Source organism: Phalacrocorax aristotelis, chromosome 5 (genome assembly GCF_949628215.1).
Source record: "Phalacrocorax aristotelis chromosome 5, bGulAri2.1, whole genome shotgun sequence".
Lineage (NCBI taxonomy): Eukaryota > Metazoa > Chordata > Aves > Suliformes > Phalacrocoracidae > Phalacrocorax > Phalacrocorax aristotelis.
The window spans coordinates 65,839,245-65,860,780 of NC_134280.1; the positions used below are offsets into that span (position 1 = coordinate 65,839,245).

The following is a 21,536-nucleotide window of genomic DNA, read 5'->3' on the forward strand; positions in this document are numbered from 1 at the left end:
TGCTGCCCACACTCCTTTTAATGCAGCCCAGGATACTGTTGGCCTTCTTGGCCACAAGGGCCCGGTGCTGGCGCAGGGTCACCTTGCTGCCCACCAGCACTCGCAGGTCCTTCGCAGCAGAGCCACTTCCCAGTAGTTCAGCCCCCAGCCTGTGTTGGTGCACGGGGTTGTTCCTCCCCAGGGGCAGGACCCTGCAGTTGCTGAATTTCATGAGGTTTCCCTTGGCCCAGCTCTCCAGCCTGTCCAGGTCTCGCTGGGTGGCAGCCACAGCCTTTAGGCCTTTAGGAACAATGACATGCTATTGTAAAACATATACAAGAACTCTGCTCTTAGCTGTACCCTGAGAAAACACAATTCACTTCACAGGACTAACATAGATGGGCTGAGGCCAGGCTCAGGCTGCTCATGCAGCTCCTTGGCAAGAACATTTCAGGTGAGACAAGGCCCATTTAGAAAAGGCCCCTTGTCCTGCCATCCACCTGCAGCCATGACAGCAGGGGGCTGGCAAGACGGATGAGATAAGTGTCCCCACTGCAGCGCTGCAGGGACTGCCTGTGTGGCTTGGGAGGGTGCTCTGTGTGCCCTCTAAAAGCGCGGGAGATGCCAAACACCTTCTTTCCACAAGTACCAGCCAGGCTGCTGTAAAGCAGCATGGGGAGGTACCCAGCTTGGACCAAGCAGTTCTCAGCTGCTCCTGCAGAGCTGGGGACACAGCTTCTCACAGTCAGCAGCCTAAGAGGGTGCAGCAGGAGCAGCAAGCATCTGATTTTTTGCTGCCCCTGGCTCCCTAACTTTGGGCTATCTGGCGCCTGTGAGAAAGCAGAAGTTTCTGTCTGAGATGATGAAAAGTGAGGAAGGACTAGATAAAACTTCTTTCTGTACCTCTGTGCCCCACTGGGGCAATGGGGACTTTGCTTCCATTAAACGTAGGAACAAGTTGCTTTGTAGAGAGATCCCAGAGTCCTAATGCTCTGGAGTTTCTTGTAAAGAAATACAGTCATGGACAACAAAGATCACGTCCTGGTCATACATTAGTAATTTTTTACATACTTTCAAAATTTATATTTATTTTCCCAAGTTCACATGCATTTTATATATGGGTAAAATATTTACACTTACCTGCTAGAGGCTTTGAGGAAAAATATAAAGTATTGTCTCACAAAACTTTAATCCTAATTTTTGTGTAGAAAGACTTAGTGGTTAGGATTTATTCATGCAGCTTACAGAAGGCAAGTTCAAAACAGAGTCTAAGCAGAAAAGTTCCCGGGGAATATCAAAGAAGTTAACGCATTTATTCTTCACAAAGTTAAAGGAGAAAATGAACAGACCATCTCTTACATCTGTATCAGGGCCATGTTGAAACAAACAAAGATGTTATTCATCCCTTTCTTAGAAATGCGCAATAAAGCTGTTTCCTTGAGACAAGGAAACAAAACCATTTGTCACAACTGTTATTCTCTTCGCATGAACGTTTCTATTCTTAGCTGTTACAGTTTGCTGTATCATTGTACTACAGTAGAAGAAATTAACATTTCTTTCCTGTGACAACTGTACAATAGCAAGTACAGTATGTCAGACAAATTCCAAAGGCTGCAGTGCATCGCTATTTTATTCTTGTTCCCACAAAGACAACAGCACGGTACTTCTACGCTAACAAGTCTGCCTTAATTTATGGGCATCTTCATTGTATAGAAGTCTATGCTGGACATAAATACAGGGCAAAATTATTTTTCTTAGCAGACTCCCCAAGAACTGTGTAAAAACCTCACAAGCCATAACATTGATATCTTCACGCCCATCTGTTCTGCAACCGCAGAGCTGACCTACAGGGCCACAAACCAAACGCCTTCTTCCAGGGGGCCAGAAACTCTTTGCAAGGAACAGACATATACAGAATGATAGCCCACAAAACTTAATGCGCGTGTTCCAGCCTTTTGCAAGACAGAGATATTTCTTCCTAACTAAGCTCTTTTTTTACCTCAAAGAGGGTCTTCAATATTAGCTACTAGCTCTTGGGTTCTTCCCCATGTGAATCCTTAGTCAATAATGACACCCATGTACATGGCGTCTGGTCTGGCAAAGATTCCTGCTCCCCCCAACGACCTATAAAGCCATGAGAAGGAAACGGCTGCACACAACTTGAATGAGTGACTAGACCCAGCATCTGGCTTGTTTTCCTTCCCACTTGAAACATTACCTAAATAGTCTCCATTTCTTTCCTCATGTTATTTGAGTATGAGTAATGGAAAAGTTTATTTTAAGAGCAGCTTTCCCATATTTTGCATGGATATCTTTCTTCTCTCTACACTGACTGGTCTCTTCCTTCTTTTTTGAATGCATTTTGCTTTATGGGAGAAGAAGAAACCTAGCTAGGATCGCAGCCTGACACAGAGTCAGTGTGGGTCTGAAAAAGTATGCCTTTATATAAACTTATGGTACCATAGCGATAATATAACCCTGGTTTTCCAAGCAAATCTCCGGATCTTGGCTAGCTGAGGAAAGCAGACTGTGAGATGCTTAAGCTGGGAAAAGCATCAGAGATGTTGACAGAGATTCTAGCTTTTTTCTAAGATAACAAGAATATGATGCAGAAGCTGTGTTGCACACTGGGTCATGCTTGCATATAGGCAGCGTAAGTCTTGAATGAAAACAGCACTTCCTTCAGAGATGTGAGCAGCAAGCAATTTTTTAAACAGCCCAATTGGGCAGTTTTTGTTCAAAGGAAATTATAATTTTTAATTATGAAACACTTTAATATGACAAAATATAGATGAGAAATGTTCTTTACTTCACAGACCTTTAGTTTTGATCATAATTTTGTCATAAGCCTCTGGATAATTAGTTTTCTTCAAGAAGCCTTATTTTTCAAAATGATGTGATTACATGAGAATGAAGTAATTTTTGCCTTTTTTTTTTTGTTTGTTTGTTTTGGTTTGGTTTTTTTAAGAACAAGCTTTGGAGACCTGTATTGGAAAGACAAGTTTGTAAACTAGTCTGAGCCTCTTTCTGAGCCTCTCCTGGCTCAGAAAAACAGCAGCAAATAAAGAGAAAACAAAACAATTAAAATCCCTGCAATTATTAGGTTTTTAAATGTTATGTTTGTATAGAATTTACCGTTCATCTTGACTGCATTTCATAGCACTGGATTTTTTAAATACCTTGAATTTATATTAGTCAAGCTAGACCTCAAGTGTCAGTGTAAGCAAGTAACAAATCATGTCATTTACCAATTCCATCTGACCTACTGCTACCATTCAGGCAACCAGGGCCTGCTGGGAAGTTCAGGGATGATCAGTGAACACCATTTTGGAGAAAGCCTGTACTTGAGTTGTGCTGAATGCAGCTAAATCCAGTTGGTGGCTGGTCACGAGCAGGGTTCCCCAGGCCTCAGTCTTGGGGCCAGTCTCATTTATTATCTTTATCAATGATCTGGATGAGGGGATTGAGTGTGCCCTCAGTAAGTTTGCAGACAACACCAAGTTGGGTGGGAGTTTTGATCTGCTTGAGGGCAGGAAGGCTCTGCAGAAGGACATGAACAGGCTGGATCAATGGGCCGAGGCCAATTGTATGAGGTTTAACAAGGCCAAGTGCCGGGTCCTGCACTTGGGACACAACAACCCCAGGCAACGCTACAGGCTTGGGGCGGAGTGGCTGGAAAGCTGCCCTGCAGAAAAGGCCCTGGGGTTGCTGGTCAACAGCTGGCTGAACATGAGCCAGCAGTGCCCAGGTGGCCAAGAAAGCCAACAGCATCCAGGCTTGCATCCACAACAGTGATTGTGCCCCTGTGCTCGGCACTGGTGAGGCCGCACCTCGAATCCTGTGTTCGGTTTTGGGCCCCTCAGGACAAGAAGGACCTTGAGGTGCTGGAGCGTGTCCAGAGAAGGGCAACGGAGCTGAGGAAGGGTCTGGAGAGCAGGTGTTATAAGGAGAGGTTGAGGGAGATGGGGGTGTTTAGCCTGGAGAAGAGGAGGCTGAGGGGAGCCCTTATCGCTCTCTACAACTCCCTGAAAGGAGGCTGTAGCAAGGTAAGGGGTGGTCTCTTCTCCCAGGTCACTAGCGACAGGATGAGAGGAAACGGCCTCAAGCTGCATCAGGGGAGGTTTAGATTGGATGTTAGGAAACATTTCTTTACTGAAAGACTGGTCAGGCATTGGAACCGGCTGCCCAGAGAGGTGGCGGAGTCGCCATCCCTGGGGGTACTTAAAACACGCGTAGATGTGGGACTTCAGGGCGTGGTTTAGGAGACAGGGTAGTGTTGTGATGACGGTTGGACTTGATGATCCTAGAGGTCTTTTCCAACCTTAATGTTTCTATGATTCATGCTCTGTTACACAGGAGGTCTCTTATCAAAGCCACTGTAAATATTCTTCTAGAAGAATGAAAACATATATGTAGAAAGCGAGTCAAGCAGGGGGAAGAGCTCAAAGAGGAGCTTTGTGTTTGTTTTTTTTTTTAATACTCTGAGCAAAATAAAGTCTTAAAAGTCTTCAAAGGAAAATTGCATGGATTCTTGGATCTCTAACTGAAGTCAAAGGACTGGCAAGAAAAAAGTTATTGTTACGTCTCATTTGGATAATGCTTTGCTTATTTAGAAGAAACCTCCTTCATTTAATTAGTTACAGATACAGTTTCACCAGAGCCACAGCTAACTGGAAGACTTAAATGAAGAAAGCAAAATTATTTGTATTATTTCCACTGATTGTGTAATATATTGACCAGCCTAAATAATGGGACAGCTATCAATTCAGTAAATAAAGCCCCCCAAAGAGCTAATAAAATTGGGTCCCAATGCACAACAGTAAATTACACAGAAATTTCAGTACATGGAATGGCTTTTTACACAATCATCAGATTTTTAGCTAAGTCCAGTTCCAGCTGAGTGTAGTGACCTGAAAGGCTCAGTAACTGATATTCAGGTTATAACAGGTAAGAATTAAGAGGACCTCAAAAAGACAAACTTACCAACTTTTTTTCCCATTCCTTATTAAGATCATCCACATAGGAGAGAACAAAATCAATTCTCCTGACACCGTCCCTGAAGAAAATAGAATCTTTGCTTTGATGTCTTTTATCAATCTGTGGAAGATATAGGCATATGATTAAAAAAAAACCAGGTATTGCTGTTGCTCTAAAACATAACAGAAGACAAAGAAGTTTCCCCAAATCACCCCAATTCCTCAGTTTCTTCATAGCTGAAGATATACTTGGGCAAGTTTTAACAAGGGCTATATCCAGTTAAAATTATTTCAAAATTAAATGCTTATATCCACAAACAGACATGTAAATAACCGGCATATGAAGAATGCATCTATGTTAGTGTTGCAGTACTTGTGAACAATGCTACCATTTATTCTTTCAGAATCTTTACAGTGTGTCATAAATGATCGAGGCAAGTGTTATTTTGCAGCATGATTGTTTTCTGCAGTTAGTCAGAAAGCCCCTCTACACAAAAGCCAGCTGGGGCACAATTCATTGACTTGAAGCAGGTAGCAGAAAGTAAATTCCATGCATTTTCTTCTATGTAACAAGATTCACCAAACCAACCACCATGGAGAAGTATGTCCCATGTATGAAAACAGCACATGAACAATACTCAATTTTGAACTGTAGCCCCTGTATTTACTTTCTTGGGGAAGGAAGGGGGGCAGTCTAATAAAATGTATCAATGCAACAGGGTAATTAGTGTTCCAATTGATCTATTAAAGGTCTTATTTTCATTTATCAGCATGCCAGAATGTCATAATATCAACATCCATCTTTTTCACTGTACAGGCTACAGCAATTAATGTTAAGCAAACAAAGACTATTACTTCACTCTCCTAGGCAACTTAACATAACATTAGGTAATGTTATTTATTATCGTATCAGTACTCAGCCATACCAAATTGTTTACAAACTAGAGGTTCATAGAGCAAAGTGCTCTCCACAGAAGCTAAATTTAACTCCATGCTAAGGAAGGTTGTCGGTGTTTTTTTTTAACCACACCCATCAGCAAAAGTGTGTTTCTGTAGGACGAAATTGGGGTTTCATTTTATTAAAGTAGGAACAAGAAATAATTTAGAGGATTATGTCCTGTCTTCTCCCTCTTAAACCATGCAATGATGCATGTGAAAAATTTCACTGAGAAAACAGAGAACATTTGTAACTGTGAACCTTGCTCCCAGTTAAAAAAAGGCATCACACAGTGAAGCATGTTATTACTGCAGCCATCCAAGCCACTTGCAATACCATTCATCACTGTTTTACCCTGAGACGTCGCTTCAGGAACAGATTATATCTCCTTCCACTCTGCCGGAATAACGAACAAGTAGTTAGCAAGCCCACTGTTCCTCTCCAAGACCCAAACCAACTGCTTCGAGCACACAACCCCCAACTAAAGTTACCAAGAAATTCATGTCCTTAAAAAAGTCAGGAAGAGCCTCCAAGTATTAGAAAAACACAAGCACCCACCAACATTATGACTAAAATGCCTTTTTTATTAAAGGCAAAGCTGTGCTGGCATCCATTCTGATAATGGACTCGGGTGGTTTAAAATATCGCTCCTGTAATGCAACTGCCATCATTTGGATGCTTAAGCAGATTTAAAAAAAGAACAATAAGAAAGTTTCTTTGAATGCAATGCAAAGGTAACAAAACAAGGACTGGCTAATGAATAGTGCATGCGTGTTTCTGTTATGCTCACGTTGCATTGGACCCACTGCAAAAAAATCCCCAAAAAAATCCCTATTGCTGCGTAGTGTTGCGCAACTTCATGCATCTTCACAAGACGCTCTGGTAACTGCTGAAACCAGACAGGCGCCTACTTGGGCCATCCATGCATTACGGAGAATCCCTATACTTCTGAAGCTATCCTACCCTTTGGGGAGCTACAAAACACTGCATTGCAGATCAAAGTAACACAAAAGCGCTAAAAGAAATTATTTCCTGGAAATGCTGCAGTCATAGAATCATAGAATGGTTTGTGTTCGAAGGGACCTTAAAGTTCATCTCGTTCCAACCCCCCTGCCACGGACAGGGACATCTTCCGCGAGACCATGTTGCTCAAAGCCCCATCCAATCTGGTTTTGAACACTTCCAGGGACAGGGAATCTACAACTTTTCGGGCAACCTGTTCCAGTGCCTCACCACCATCACAGTGAAGAAATCCTCTCTTTGCCTTCCACCTTTGGCAGTTCTGTTGGTTTTTTTTGTTGTTGTTGTTTTTCTTCTTGAGAAATATTTACAGCAGATCAGTTAAACTACGTTGTAAGATTGAAATCCAGACAGTTACCTCAGAAAATGCTTTTGCTTCCAAATGCAGTGCATAATCATGCAAGACTAGAGGCTCACAAAAATCATGGAACCCAACAGAAGAAAAGAAATGCTATTTTTCTATTCTATTTTTTGCTTACAGGTTGGGGTTTTTTTGTAAATATAATTGTGACTACAAGCAAACTGCAACAGTTTAGATATTAATTTGATGAAATTAACACAGTGCATAGAACCACACCAACATCTACATAGCATCAACACTACTGTAATTATTCAGCATTACTGTAAGTGAACCTCAAAGTGCATTTAACAACTTACTACGCTGGGAATTGGCCTAAAAACAGACCACCCCAACCCCCAACTTAATAAGACAGAGATTGTGCGAGCACAGACATTGTCCTAGTGAACTAAAAAAATCCATACACACAAAGAAAAAAAAAATCAATAAATAATATTTACTTCACAAAAAGCTCCTGCCAAAGGAGCGTCCCAAATTCTTTGGGTGGCATAGTTATCATTAGATTATGTCACACAATTGATGTAATACTTTATCCTTAGTGCCATCAAAGTTTGCTCATTTTCTAAGATTTATCAGAATCCTGGTCAGTCATTAAAGTCCCGACTATCAATTTAAGAAGATTGGATCACCGTTGGATCTGCTTTGAGAAGGGGAATACTTATCACTTTCCCCTCCTTCTGTACATAGGATTATTCATCATGGATAGTGAGAGGCCTACTTATTAAACCCATAAATTATTCCTTTCCATTCTGCTGCATTTGGATTTCACAAAAAGAACAAGATCAGTCTTGCATATTCATGGAATTCTGTGCAGACATGTGCACTTGCAGGTCTAAAATGTATAAAATGATAGTAATTTGCACCGGTTGCATCAGTGAATCATAAAACATTATGGAATAGTATATATTATTTCTTAACAGTTCTTTCCAGAACTATATTCAAATTAATTGATCTTAGACAACTTGCAGTTATTAAATGAAGTTACACCTCATCAGAGCAGATTTTCTGTGACATGTACCTTCCGGAATACAAGTAACACAATTAAAACTTCCCAACGCAGCACAGCAGAATCTTTTGAATAATTGAATAATACCCAATGAGGGATTACAGAAGAGATGGAACCCCGAGGTGTACAGTGAAAACTCAAGAGGCAACAACCACAAGTTGCAACAAGGGAAATTCCTACTGGATGCGAGGGTGTGGTTGAGCAGGAACGGGTACAACAGGTTGCCCAGAGAGACTGCGCAATCACCATCCTCAGAGATCACACAGCTCAACCCCAGCAAAGCCATGAGTGAGCAACCTGATCTAAGTTTGAAGTCAGCCTTGCCTTGACTAGGAGGCTGGCCAAGGAGACCTCCAGAGGTCCCTTCCAATCCAAGTCACTCTATGAAATGGTGTTACTGCAAGCGTTCAGCATTTGCCAGTGCTTCCAAAAAGTTGAATAAATCCATCAGCTACAAAGCAAGTTTACAAAAACTACTTGTTTAAAAACAAATGCTGCCCTCCTCCTGTAGTAAATTTCCAGTTTTAATAGTCTAATTATCTCTATAAGAACTAAGCAACTTCATAGCCTGTGGACAAATATGCTAATTAAACACTGTAGTGGTCTATCATGAAGAGCTAAATTTTCAGCTGGCTACATAAGTGGAAACTTACTGGATTCATACAGAATTATATTAATATTTCTAATTACCACATAACCGGTAACTTCCGCCTAGACATCCAGTGGAGGTCAGGGTACAGGACTGTGTTCAACCAAACAACCCTTCAAGTACCTCAACTTGCAGTCCCCACATTAGACACTAACTAAAGCCCTGCCATAGGAAATCCTGACTCAAATAGGGCAGGTTACGGGAACGACCAAGATGTCAGTATGGAAATAAACAAAGCACAGCTCAGTACAACGTGAGGCTGTAACACCCCACGTTCAGTTCTGCCCGAACTGGTTTGGTAAAGCATGTAAACGCTGGCTGGTGGTTGCACGCTCCATTCAAATCCATCAAAACCCTCCCTCACTGCTCAATACTTGATGAGGCGGCCTCGGCCACCTCGCTCCCATGGGTGGCTCAGATACCCTCCTCCAGGGCCAAAGCAAATAAGCCAGTCACCGCGAACAGGAGCAGGGAAAGCGAGCTGCTGGATGTGGCATCAACCGCTAAACACGGTAACAGGAAAGTGCTTCAGAGAAACAACTCTGGATTGAAGCTGAAGAGACTGCGGTAAACGTTTCCGTGGCCCTGCTCACCCACCGAAGGACACCAAGAGCTGACCTTGGTCAGTACGATCAGCGAGCCCTCAGTGGTCTAACAATATCACAGTATCGGAAAAGCAAATATATTTTGCAGATTATACCTGAATGATTTAATCGTGTATATTTTCACAGGACTCAGAGGGATTTATATTCCTGGTCATCCACCTAACAGGAAATTTATGTCCTTACAGGCCACTTAGCACATCTCTCTCCTTGGAGGCAACCGAGCTTTCTCAAATACACATCGCTGCTAAATATCCTAGCCCTCTCCACATCTGTACTTCAAAGACAGAGGAGCTTGGCTTAGAGCAATACTTTTCAGATTAATATTCAGTCGGAAACCTGCAAGTTTTAGGGGCCCACATTCAACTCCCCAGAGTTTAAGGTTTCACAAGTGTCCAGCCTCGCAGAGTTGGGACTGTGGGTTCAGACCTCTGCGTCCTTCACCTTCTGCTTTTCGTATCTCGAAGTGGGAAGATGGCTTAGAGCAGCAATTTAAGTAACAAAGCAGTAACCAACACTAATCTGCGATGGAGGAACCCAATACATTAGCTTTATTAGCATTATAGCATAGTGAAGAATCTCTGGCTATGATTTAATGGCTATCCTGAGAAGTTACACCAGTAACATGATCCCCACCAGCACATCCAGAAGTTATATTAACAGAGTCCTACATTAACAGACAAGAAAACTGCCTGAAATTACAAAATAACATTGATTTGCAACATTTTGCTTGCTTACCAGATACCATCTACAAGCCAAATATTTATTTACTGCATACCTTTGATAATCATACAGGCAAATCAGTTTTTATCACAGACAATATAACAGACCAAAATAACTATATTACAAAGCAATTAGTAAATTTATGAATTAACAATCCCCTGCAGGAAAATGTTCAGAATGCAGAAATAGACAAAAATATTAGGGTTTGAAAGCTGAATCAAAATACAAGAAAAGCCTCCGTAACTGCAAGGGTAGGAAACATTCAGTGGCTTAAAAACAAAATTATGACTCTTACTTAGATCCCCAGTTCACACAGAATATTTATACACCCGTCTTTTGACAGAATTAAACATGCTTACAGCTACAGGAGAAACATGCTGATTAAAGTGCTGCTGTGCTAAATATAACCATTCAGCAAAATTTATTTCCACAAGCAAAAAGCTCCTGGAAATGCATTTCCACAACATATGAAAATATACAGGCACTCTCTGCTGCAAATGAAAAAGGCAAAATCCTGGTTTATGCACAGTGAACTCAGTTCCCATTATACCAGAGATCCCCTTAGCATGAAGTTCTCTTCAATATTCTTCCCTGGAGGAATCCATGCAACTGAAGTGCTTACCCACTTCAAAGTAGTGTGTTAACAACATTCTTAACACCACACATCCCGATTTCCAGTTATGCTTCATGCTGGCTACAAAGCTGCACATGAAACTACAACCTTTCCCATTCAAAGAAACACAAAACCCCACGTATTTCTTGCAAGCTACTTTTTGCACTCTTACCACGCTTGTGTTTCAGTTTTGAACCCTGTTAAAGTCTGAAAGCTTGAAAACATGCATTTCAAAGCAGTTTAAGACACCAAGATGTTTGCACTAAAATTTAAATGCGCAGAAAAAGCCTCTCTGGATAAAAGAACACATTAAACAAGCACAGAACAAAGGAAAATAAAAAAATATACTAAGAGAGCTTATGTGTTAATGTAAGACACCAGAGCCCAATGTAAGCAAGCAGACAATTTTGATACATCTCAGCATGTACTTCTTCAGTTATCTTAAACGAGATTTTTTAAATTTTTTTCTCCATAGAAGAATAATAGTTATTTTACGTTTTCTGATATATTTGACAATTAACACCATTATCTTGCCTGTGAATTTCAGTAAGAGGAAATTTTGAGCTTTTCCTTATTACTTACTACAATAAGAAAAAAAAAAAAAGGCAACACATTTCAAATGGTGTCAGTGTTTGCTTCTTGGTCTTTAAAACATTTTCAAGTATCATGCTGACTCAGGGAGCCCTCCAGATTATTATGATAAAAAGAAATCCCACATTTGTTAATAACACCATAGTCAGAATATGTCCTATAGCCCATCAAACCAAAACAATGATAAAAAAGCAAACTTTCCAGTTTACTCCACCAACACTTAACTTTTCAATTTTATCTATTATCCTTTCGATTTGCTTGATTTTATCAATTAAGCCATCACTAGCAATAAACTCAAAACCACATTCATTTTTATATGCTAGAAAAAAAACCAATTCATTTTGGAAGGATGGCTTCCTTGAAACTGGAAAATTTTCTGGTGAGGGACCCCTTGGCATACGGTAATAGAAGACGCCACACAAATTCATGCAAGGAAGCATGAATATTGCTTACTGCTTACCACATGATGTTCAGGGATGAGTAAAGTAGTCTCAGTGCTGTTTAGGCCCTGCCAGTGGCATCACGGGAAAAACAATGTTATTAGCGATGATGCAAAGGATGCTTTAAAAAAATCAGGCTATTTCAGAAAAAATGGTACAGTTTCTGGTTTAAGTTGCTGAAAAGCTGTTCTGAGTGATAGTTGGATTTTCAGCCTAGATAGTCAAAGTTTAAACAAACCTTTACTTCCCCAGATGAACTGGGTCTCTATCCTACACCACCACCTTTTACATGGCCCAAACTCGTTTTTAAATATTAATAACTTTTAATAAAAGCCATACAGTACTCCTCCGCACTTCCATTATAACAAATGAGTTCTAAACAACTTGGCACAGATTTCTGTTTACAAGCTGATAAGGAACAACTTTTAACAACACTTTTTATTATTTTAATATCAAAGAGAGAAAATGTACATAGCATAGACGGCTGCACTTGCAATCAGAACAAACGTGACAGCCTTTACTATTTTTTCAGGACAAACTGGAATTACTCCATGTGAACCGAAGGAAGACAAACGCGAGGAGACAAATCATTAATCTCATAGTGTAGACAAGGCAAATTGGTATCAGTAAGTGTAGTTGTTACGCTTAATGGGACTAGTGATGGCTTCCCAGCTTCCAGTTCTGATCCCCTGCCTGGCGAGGCCCTACCTTGATTTTAATTGTACAGTATCTGGGTGCTCATTATTTTCCTGTATGTGAGCCTGGAGGGTGCTGCAATGTCGTCTGGCCACACTCCACTCAGGGATGACAGAAATGCCAACAGCAGAGGACTCTGCAGAGCGCAGCCATCTTACAAAGACATCTTCATAAGCCATCCGGGGTACTGACCCACAACTGTGTGATTGCGTAAGCGAGGGGTTTTGAGACCAGGCTTTGCTACCAGTATGAATAACGGTTTACAGTACCGAATTCTGTTAGTCAATAATTTCTCATACTGTTCTTTTGTTTTCCTTCTGAAAACAAATCCTAGACAGGTTTAAACTCTGCAAGCAAATAGTGTAAGCGCCTTATGAAAATGTGACAGTTCTCTGTGGCATTAAATTAACTTTGAACAGAACCAGAATACTAACTTCATTTCATTATTGTATCACCATTTATTTGTTTAGAGTTGTAATACTTCAAAAAGTGTATTTCTCAAAATCCCATTTTCATAAAGTACTGTCTATGATTCTTGAAATTAGAAATTAATATTTTTTGCTTTTATTACAATTTCACTTGACAGAAACCCCACAGGCCCATTCCCATAATTCTGTGAAACAAACACATTATTTTTCTTCCTGTTTACATTGCAAGTAATATCTACACACATCTGTACATCCTTTCTTAATGATGCCATCTAGGTATTTGCTTATCTAATAAGATACAAATGTCTTTTTCAGAATTCAGACACAGAAGGATCAGTCTGTTTTTTTGCCAAGGAATCCCCATGAGAAGCAGCGCAAATATAAATAGCTGCACAGTGCTCTTCCCCTAAGATAGCCTGAACTGGGTTTAGAGGTCTAATCCCCACAACACTGATGCTACAGGAAAAACTGCGCTATTTGTAGAGAAATAAGGGCTGAGATGCTTAAGCAGAACGTTTTTCTCCAATTATACACTGAAAACATCTGCCATGTAAAGTACGGTAGAAATCTGACAACAGTAAGAGCGCGGCCTTGCTTTGCGTTGCTGCCCTATGGCTCCTGACCTCTCCACTGCACACTTGCCCTCCCCGTCCAAGCTGGTCCCCTTCCATCTTCTTTTCTTCCACCTCTCCGTCCTGTGCTCCTCCCACCTCCTCCACGACTAGATGTAAATACGGGTTTTAGCTACCCACTGGCCCTCATATGCTGCCCACACTGCCTCACTCCGAGACAAATCTTAATGCATTTAGTGAAACACTTAACTGCAGGATGAAGCCACACAGCTGACAGAGCCCAGCTCCTAAAAACCCTTTTTCCATTCCCATGCGCTTTGAGAAATGCTTTCCTGCTAAACTAGGGACTGACCCTGCTCTCAATACAAGTGCCTGATTAATTAGCTCAAGTCATGGGGGTTAAGTATTGTAAAGCTGGTGACAGTCAACATACCCTTTCCTGCACATTTAAAATGGAAGAGCTCTTGTAGAGAGACATCACTTTTTCGTTATATGCCACAGTCTATGTACAGCACAAAGGGGCTCCAATCTTGACAGCACATGACCCCCCAAAACAGGAACTAAACAGTGCTGTCAGAAACACTCAGACAGTCCATCTTCATATGTAAGCCAGGAATAACGAAGGTTGGCAGTGGTGGCAGCAGTGCTGGGCTGGCCCTTCAGACTTTGGAATCCACTCACGTAAGTCTTTAGTGCACTCACTCTCTCCCCAAAATATTCTTCAGACTGTGTTTTGTAGTCCTTTTTGTAATTCCTTCTAGATTTTGAAACGGATCTGGTCTGCCTTCACAGTACTAATACTGATATTTTAAGTTTTTCTCTACTTGAAAACCCACTGGTCTGAACTGAAAAATGAACAACCATGAAAAGTAATGTACGTTATCATGGTTTTTCTTCAGGAGAAAAAAAACAATTAATTTAGAAAACCTGCAGCACCTGCTACTCTCAAAGAAAATTATCTGTGTGTCACAGCCCTAATTTTGGTAAAATGCACTGCTTTAATACATCTGATGGAGCTCTGCCAATTTACTTCTGCTAACCTGGTTCAAATAAAGACTGCTTGTTCTCATATTTTCTCATGGTCACATTACCATATGGAAAATTCTGATTAACAGGATTTTTTCGTGAGCATTTCATTAGTGTGAAATTAACAGGAAAGGTGAAAAAATTTCATGTAGAACTGTGCAAAATCGATTCCTACCTTCTCACAGCTAGAACAGGGCACAATCCTGCAGCTCTACTCAGAGAATAGTGCAACCACCTGCCTTTTATGAGGGTAAGAGACTCAGGGTCCACATACATACAAAGCAAATGTTTTAGGTGACTTTGTACTACTTAGCTGGAATAGCAGACAGACAAATAGTCCTCAGTGTACCACTCCTACAGATGTCGATAAAGGACAAACTAGTTAGCGATTCAATCTTCCATAAAGTCTGTACTGATTTTACAATGATCCCACTTGAATGGCCTAAAATTTTACTATCAGGAAATGTAATATAAATTCCATTTTTTAACCTTTCTTAACAATCTTGAATTATTTAACTGACCTTCTTCCCTCCTAAGAATAGGAACTCTATTTTGTCCGTGGGCCTCATCCTCATTTACTTTGCACTTGAGCAACTAATAATCACTGAACAGAGGCGCGCCGTGCTACCAAAACAGAATCGTTCCATTAGGTGTTTTTCTAGCTCTCTTGCTGCATAAATATAAAGGACAGAGGAAAACCAGATTCTCAGGTTTTATTTCATTCATATGTCCAATCTGCTTGAAAGGATTTTCAGAGGCTTTTATGTATTTCTTGGAACAGGAACTCCATAAAGACTGATTCAGGTAGATTCTACATAGAGGGTCAATCAGGACAGCTGCCTACCCCTAACAGAAGTGGCTGCCTGTGAATTACTGATTTAACAATGATATCATCTGAAGCAGTCCCCATTGCAACACCTATTTGGAAATATCCCTATCATATCCATTTTTTTCCTTCTCCAGTCTGCTCTCTGCTGGAAACCATCTCCTTGCCTCCCTGCATAACAAAACATCTAGAAATGATGCATGCTAGAAGGCTTGTAATATGAAAACCTATTGAACTCCAAGTGATCCTGTTCCTTTTGTCTTTGTGGGAGATTAAAAAGGAAAAAAAGGAGGCTCAACAAGAAGCAGATAAAAGGAAAAAATGGGGTAAAAGTAGGGAAGCAGCAGTGGATTAGAGCACAAATGCAAAATTTTTAGGAAGGACCAAATGCACCATTGATTGGAGAATCAATTGCTTTTTGACTCCTGGACTTCATCTGACTTTTGTATATATGTTGGCAGGCTTCACTACAGACTATTTTTCACCTTCATTTTTGTTTTACTTGCACCACTCGTTATGTACAAATCCTGTATTCTTTTATAGATTACAAAAGAAGAAAAAATGCCACTGAATTATGCATAGGTAATGTTTTCTGCTCTAAATATCTGAATAGAGATTTCTTTTCTTTTTTCCCCTCCTCTGTTGCTAAGTCAACAATAAGGCTGTAGCTTTTTCTCCCTACTGCTGAGCAGAAGCATACTGTTATTGTATGTTACATTTCTTCTCTTCCAAAAGAAAAGACAGCCCAAGCATAATGAAGTTGTGACCTGAATGTAAATTCATTTAACTCTTTCCCAATGGTCTTTTTATGAATGAATTCTATTTCTATTTTAAAATTACCTGACTCAAATTGTTTTAAGACTTCCAAGCGTTCGTATTTTCCAATTGCAGGAAGAAAGTTAAGTACATCGTTAAGTAACAAGAAAGTTACCAACCTGTCACCAGAGTAAATTATAAAATAGAGGAATGTGCTATCTGTCAAAACAAGAACACAGCACGTTGACCTGAGCTCAAAACGGTCTTGGTGAAAAGAGGAAGAAGCCTGGCTGGTCCTTCATGACAGGACAGACAACCCTGCTCAGTTCCTGCGGGAATGCATCAAGGATGACAACAGGCAGCCTAGCGAAGAACTGAGGGAAAAGGAATTCTTCCAGTTCATAGAAAACTGAAGCTGTGACAACACATGAAGATAAGGGATTAGCATTACATTTAAAAAAAAAATTAAAAAAAAATCAGGGCTATCTTACTGTTGGAATGAATTAACGGAAAAGCTGTAAGGATAAACTTAACCTGAATATCTACAACATTCATCATCAAGAACTAAGCCTGTCATGGCTGATAAGAGCGTGAAACTGTGCAAGAAGATTAAGAGTAACTCAGTAACTTTATGTCTGGTTAATGCATAAAAAGCAAAAATCAGATAAATGAGACAGTATTAGGGGACATGGGGTAGGATAACGCAAAATACAGACAAGTACTAATTTAAATGTAAGCAAAGATCAGATAACCAGGTGATCCAGAAAAACAAACTACCTAAAGCCAAATAAGCTGTCTCTTCTTAGAAGGAGAGAGGAAAATAACAAAACAAAAAACCTCAGTCGTCATGTCAACTATGGACTAATATTGCTAATATGGCAAGACTTTGTGATATTTAAGAACAAATTATGAAGAAAAATAATTACGTAAGGAACACGCAGAAGTAGAAAACAAGAGGAAAGGCAGCATGAAGTTATCAACAAGAGGTTTTTGAGAAGGTAACCAGATATATTTTTCACATGGAGACTTCCTCCCAGACAAGGAAGTGCTGAGGATCAAAGCCTCCTTTCCCACCCTACCATGAAACTTTCACACTTCAAACAAGGTTCAAATCCCACGTCTCTACACATATGGCACAAGCGTTGTACCGTTTCCCCCATGTTTCCTGCTCTTTCCTACATAGTAAGTCATCAAGTGAGTTCTTTCAGGTTTTGATGAAATAGATCATCTTCATCTACTCAGACACACTCAAGAAGAACCCAGAATCAGCTAACTTCAGACTCTGAGGCTTATCACAGTATGATGATTCATATGCTGTAATTTGAGATTGTATCTGCCCATGGTTCAATGAAGTATTTGATATGGCTGTTCACTGAAAGTTGTCCTGGAGTAGAAGATTGCTACAACGCCTATAACAGATTGAGAAAGTAGCAGGGCGAACATACAAACCATTTTTTAAGATGGAACTGGCAGATTTATGAAAACATTTATATGATATGGTTGCATGCACTGCAGATCTGTGTCATCTAGGAAGCACTTCTGTCTTCACAGGACCATCTCCAAATTTGCCTCTTAGAGGTAGGTGAGGATATGTTTTACTCTTAAGAAATTCAACAGAACAACTACAGTTTTCCAACGCTCAATTCAGTAGACACAATTTCTAATGAGTGCTCATGGCAAGTATGAGACTCTGATAGAGCAACACTTTCTTTTCCTATCTAAAGCTCTTCCTATAATTCTCTAAGCATGTAATTACCATCACAAAGAAATCGGACAATAGACATTAACATAAAATACAAATTTCAAGAATGCATATTTTCAATATTCTTATTGAATCTGTTTCTTAAAGTGGTGTGTAGTTACTATTCAGTTATTTAAGCTATTCTGTACCGTACATATTAAGCAATAAGGTAGTGTGAAAAAACGAAGACCTGGCGATGCTATTTGGATTGCACACATTGCAAAGAAGAGGCATTCTTCTAACGCAAATCTTCATTTGCTTTCTCATAAACCTTGCTGCGCTGTCAAAAAGTTCCTTGAGCAGAGAACGCAAGAGTGCCCTGACTCCCCTATCAAGCCAGCAATGTAATACGCAGCATAAAACCAAGCGTTGGGTTTGTACAGAAGCATTATGTTTTTCCAATTGCCAAAACATTACATGACCATGTGATTCTCATTTCAAGACTGATGCTGGAAAGCCCATGTTGTTTTCTATGACTACCGTGCTGTAGCACTAACACTTCTAAGTCTCTTTTAAGACTCAGTGCATATCACTGTTACTTTCATGGTTTTGCTCCTTCAGAACACTAGAGGAAAAAAATGTTTACATGGATAAAAAAGGAGATATAAGACAATGTAAAAAATATTCTTTTTAAAACTAATTCTCTCTTTCACAGCAACTGTTTGTCTTTCTTCCTACCAAAAGTGGGTTAGTACCATCTGTACTGGACCTTACCTCAGAGCTGCTTGGGACTTCTGATCCTGTAGTTGAAACAGTTTCACATAAAGGTCCATTGCATTCTTCCCCTAAGGAACATTGAAAGAAAGAGTCACATAAATACATTCCTTATTTTAAAATACGATTGTATCTGAAAATGAATTGAAGCTTGAAGGCACTAAACTATCAACAAGCAAAATCTGGAAAAATAATACTCAGCTACATGGAATCTTCAAGAATGGTTCTTTGAAGGGAAAAAACACTGCAAGACACAACATGCTCAGTCTTTACTACCCGGTTGTAGCCTTGCGGTCATAGAAACACATTTTTAAAGGTGACAAACAAAAATCTGTCAGCATCACATACTGACGAGATAAAATTCTTTCTTGTCTCAAATGTTTGATAGGTGACCGCCTATGAGAGTCTCACACCTGGAGCTTCGCTGCCTCAGTTACGAAAGTTCAATTATCTCTGGGGTTGCTTGTTAAAAACGGAGTTTTTGGGTTTTGTTGCTAAGGGATTAATGGTACATAACCTCAAGATTACAGATGCCCACATAATGGAGATATGATGACAGGATCAAGAACAGTAATATCAACTTTAATTACCAAGCTTCTTTGTTTTTTGTTTGGTGGTTTTTTTAGTTGTTTTTGTTGTGTTTTTTTTAAAACCCACCCCAAAAGAAAATCACCTTCATTTTAACAACTGTATTGAACTCTGACGTGACTTTCCCACAAATATAGTCAGTCCACCAAGGACACTGTTACCGAAATGTTAACATTATAGGGAAAAATCACACTGAATATATCTTCAGACCCCCAAGTCATACTGAGACTTTACTGAGTTTGTGGCTCTGAACCTACTCTGTCAACAATTCCCTCTGGAGAACAATTCAGAGCCCATAAGCCAGGCTCCTGCTCCAAGAAGCTTTTGTAAACCACCATCTCTCTGCTGATTAGACAGACAGACCAGTCTCCTAAATCAGGCATCTAAATAATTCCACCACCAATGGAAAAGGATAAACATAACAAACAGCAAGGAAGTATTGATGGGTACAGCTTAAACTAGACAGACTGACTAGCTCAGCTTAGACTGAACCACTGTCATACGACAACTAGGGCTAGATTAGTCCTACCAATAAAACCAGCCTACTTTTTTCTTTTTTTTTTTTTGTAACCTGCAAATATTTGATGTCAGAACTGCATCCAGGCAGGATAAAAAATGGGTTTCCTAAAACCCGTAATAAGCTACTCAGACAAAAGAAAAAAATTAGAGGAAACAAAGTGCTCTCAAGCTATTTCTAAGTTCACTTACAGAAAAAGGTCTCTGTAATTTATAACTACTGAAAACACATAACTGATGTGATGAGAAACTGAGCAATAGTACATAATGGTATATAATATATAATGAAGTTTCTGCATGCTAAGACATTCAAAGTCTTGCATGCTATTTTGCTAAAGCAAACTATGTCTGAAAAATCTATATTAGTTGATACAATTTGAACACTCAAGTTTTATTTATGCACCTGTAGAAGGGTGTTTGCATTTACTGGTACAAGTTGGGAGACCAGTGTTAAGGCACCTCTAAAAAGTTAGTGTGGAGATACGTAATTTGGGATCATTCTGCCTACCCAAGCGTATCAGAAATGCTACAGGCACTACGCTGAAAGGCAGACCATCAAAAACAGAAGAGGTTTACAGAACAGCTTCAGCACAGAATTGAATTCACTTCACTTCCCAACACAGCACACGCGTTCAACATGTATGAGAAACAAATGGCACATAATGGGAGAATATCATAAGAACACAGAAGTCTTGAATCAAAAAACAACTACCAAAATATTCAGATTAACTTACTTGAGAAAATGCTTCTGCAAGAATATTCATAAGCAGAGGGTCTACCTTCAAACAGGGCTGGCTCTGAGCATATGCAAGCTTGGCAGCTGCCCAGGACAGCAGACCACTGCCTGATGAAAGAAAGGGATGATCACCATCACGCTCTGCTGCCCGCTCTGCCTACAGCCCCGGGAAGCAGGTGGCTGCTGCAGCTTTGGCTGAAGGTAGCGAGCCCAGGAGCAGACAGCCCAAACAGCTGGTCACACAACCCTCCGTGGCAGGAGCAGCCTGGCACCTCGTCCCTGGAGCAAACATTCAATTTGCCTATGCTGCTGAGAGGACTTGAACTGATTCCACGGCCTACAACAGCCACCTTGGTGTTTGTTTTTTCTGGATTATTCCTTCTGTAGTTGTGAAAGTTTAACCTCAGGAACCAGCACGATTCAGAATTCCACATTTAAAATGTTCTCCCAGTACCGTAGGTGATTACTCATGCAACTTGGGAAAGGAAATCCTCTTGGTATCTCTGATCCAGGGGAATAAAACTGAATAACCCTGGTATGGCACACAAGGCGGCAGAAAGAGAATGCAAAACATACATTAACTAAGAAGTACGACATACTTAATACATTCAATCCTTGAAAAACACACAGACAGGTTCCTAAGCAGCGTAAGAAATGCACGTCCAAGTCACGAAGGAAGGAATAAGGGAACCACAATGCAGAACTGCAACAAGCACCAGGAATGGAGATGCCCAATTAGTTATTAACCAAGAAAGCTGCCCACAGACAGCTAAAAAATGACTTGTAAATGACGTTGCAAAAGGCTTGGCTCATATGTGGTATCAATGACTCATATAAACTTAGGTCTGACTTCTAAGAGACTCTCAGCAGAAAAAAAAACAGGACAGAGGACACACACAAAAGGGAGGATGGCGTAATGCCCGTTAGTACAATACCTTCTGACCACGATGGCTTGAACTTGGTGAGAACCACAATGTCATCTTTAAAAGGAAAAAACACTTCAGTAAGAACCAGAAGCAAAATCCACTTTTAACATGAACCCA

General features: G+C 40.2%; 1 protein-coding gene across 3 annotated transcripts in view; it reads right to left on the minus strand.

Annotated features, from left to right (window-relative positions):
* ANO5 (anoctamin 5) overlaps positions 1 to 21,536 on the minus strand; it is a 63,494-nt gene that overhangs the window by 29,989 nt on the left and 11,969 nt on the right. The window contains exons 2-5 of one of the 3 annotated variants that reach the window (XM_075094965.1): positions 18,654 to 18,724; positions 11,915 to 11,962; positions 6,247 to 6,288; positions 4,963 to 5,076 (exon numbers count right to left, since the gene is read on the minus strand). In XM_075094965.1, the coding sequence (XP_074951066.1) occupies positions 4,963 to 5,076; positions 6,247 to 6,288; positions 11,915 to 11,962; positions 18,654 to 18,724 (275 nt within the window). The remainder of the gene's footprint in view (positions 1 to 4,962; positions 5,077 to 6,246; positions 6,289 to 11,914; positions 11,963 to 18,653; positions 18,725 to 21,536) is intronic. The other 2 variants (XM_075094966.1, XM_075094967.1) reach the window with 2 other exon arrangements.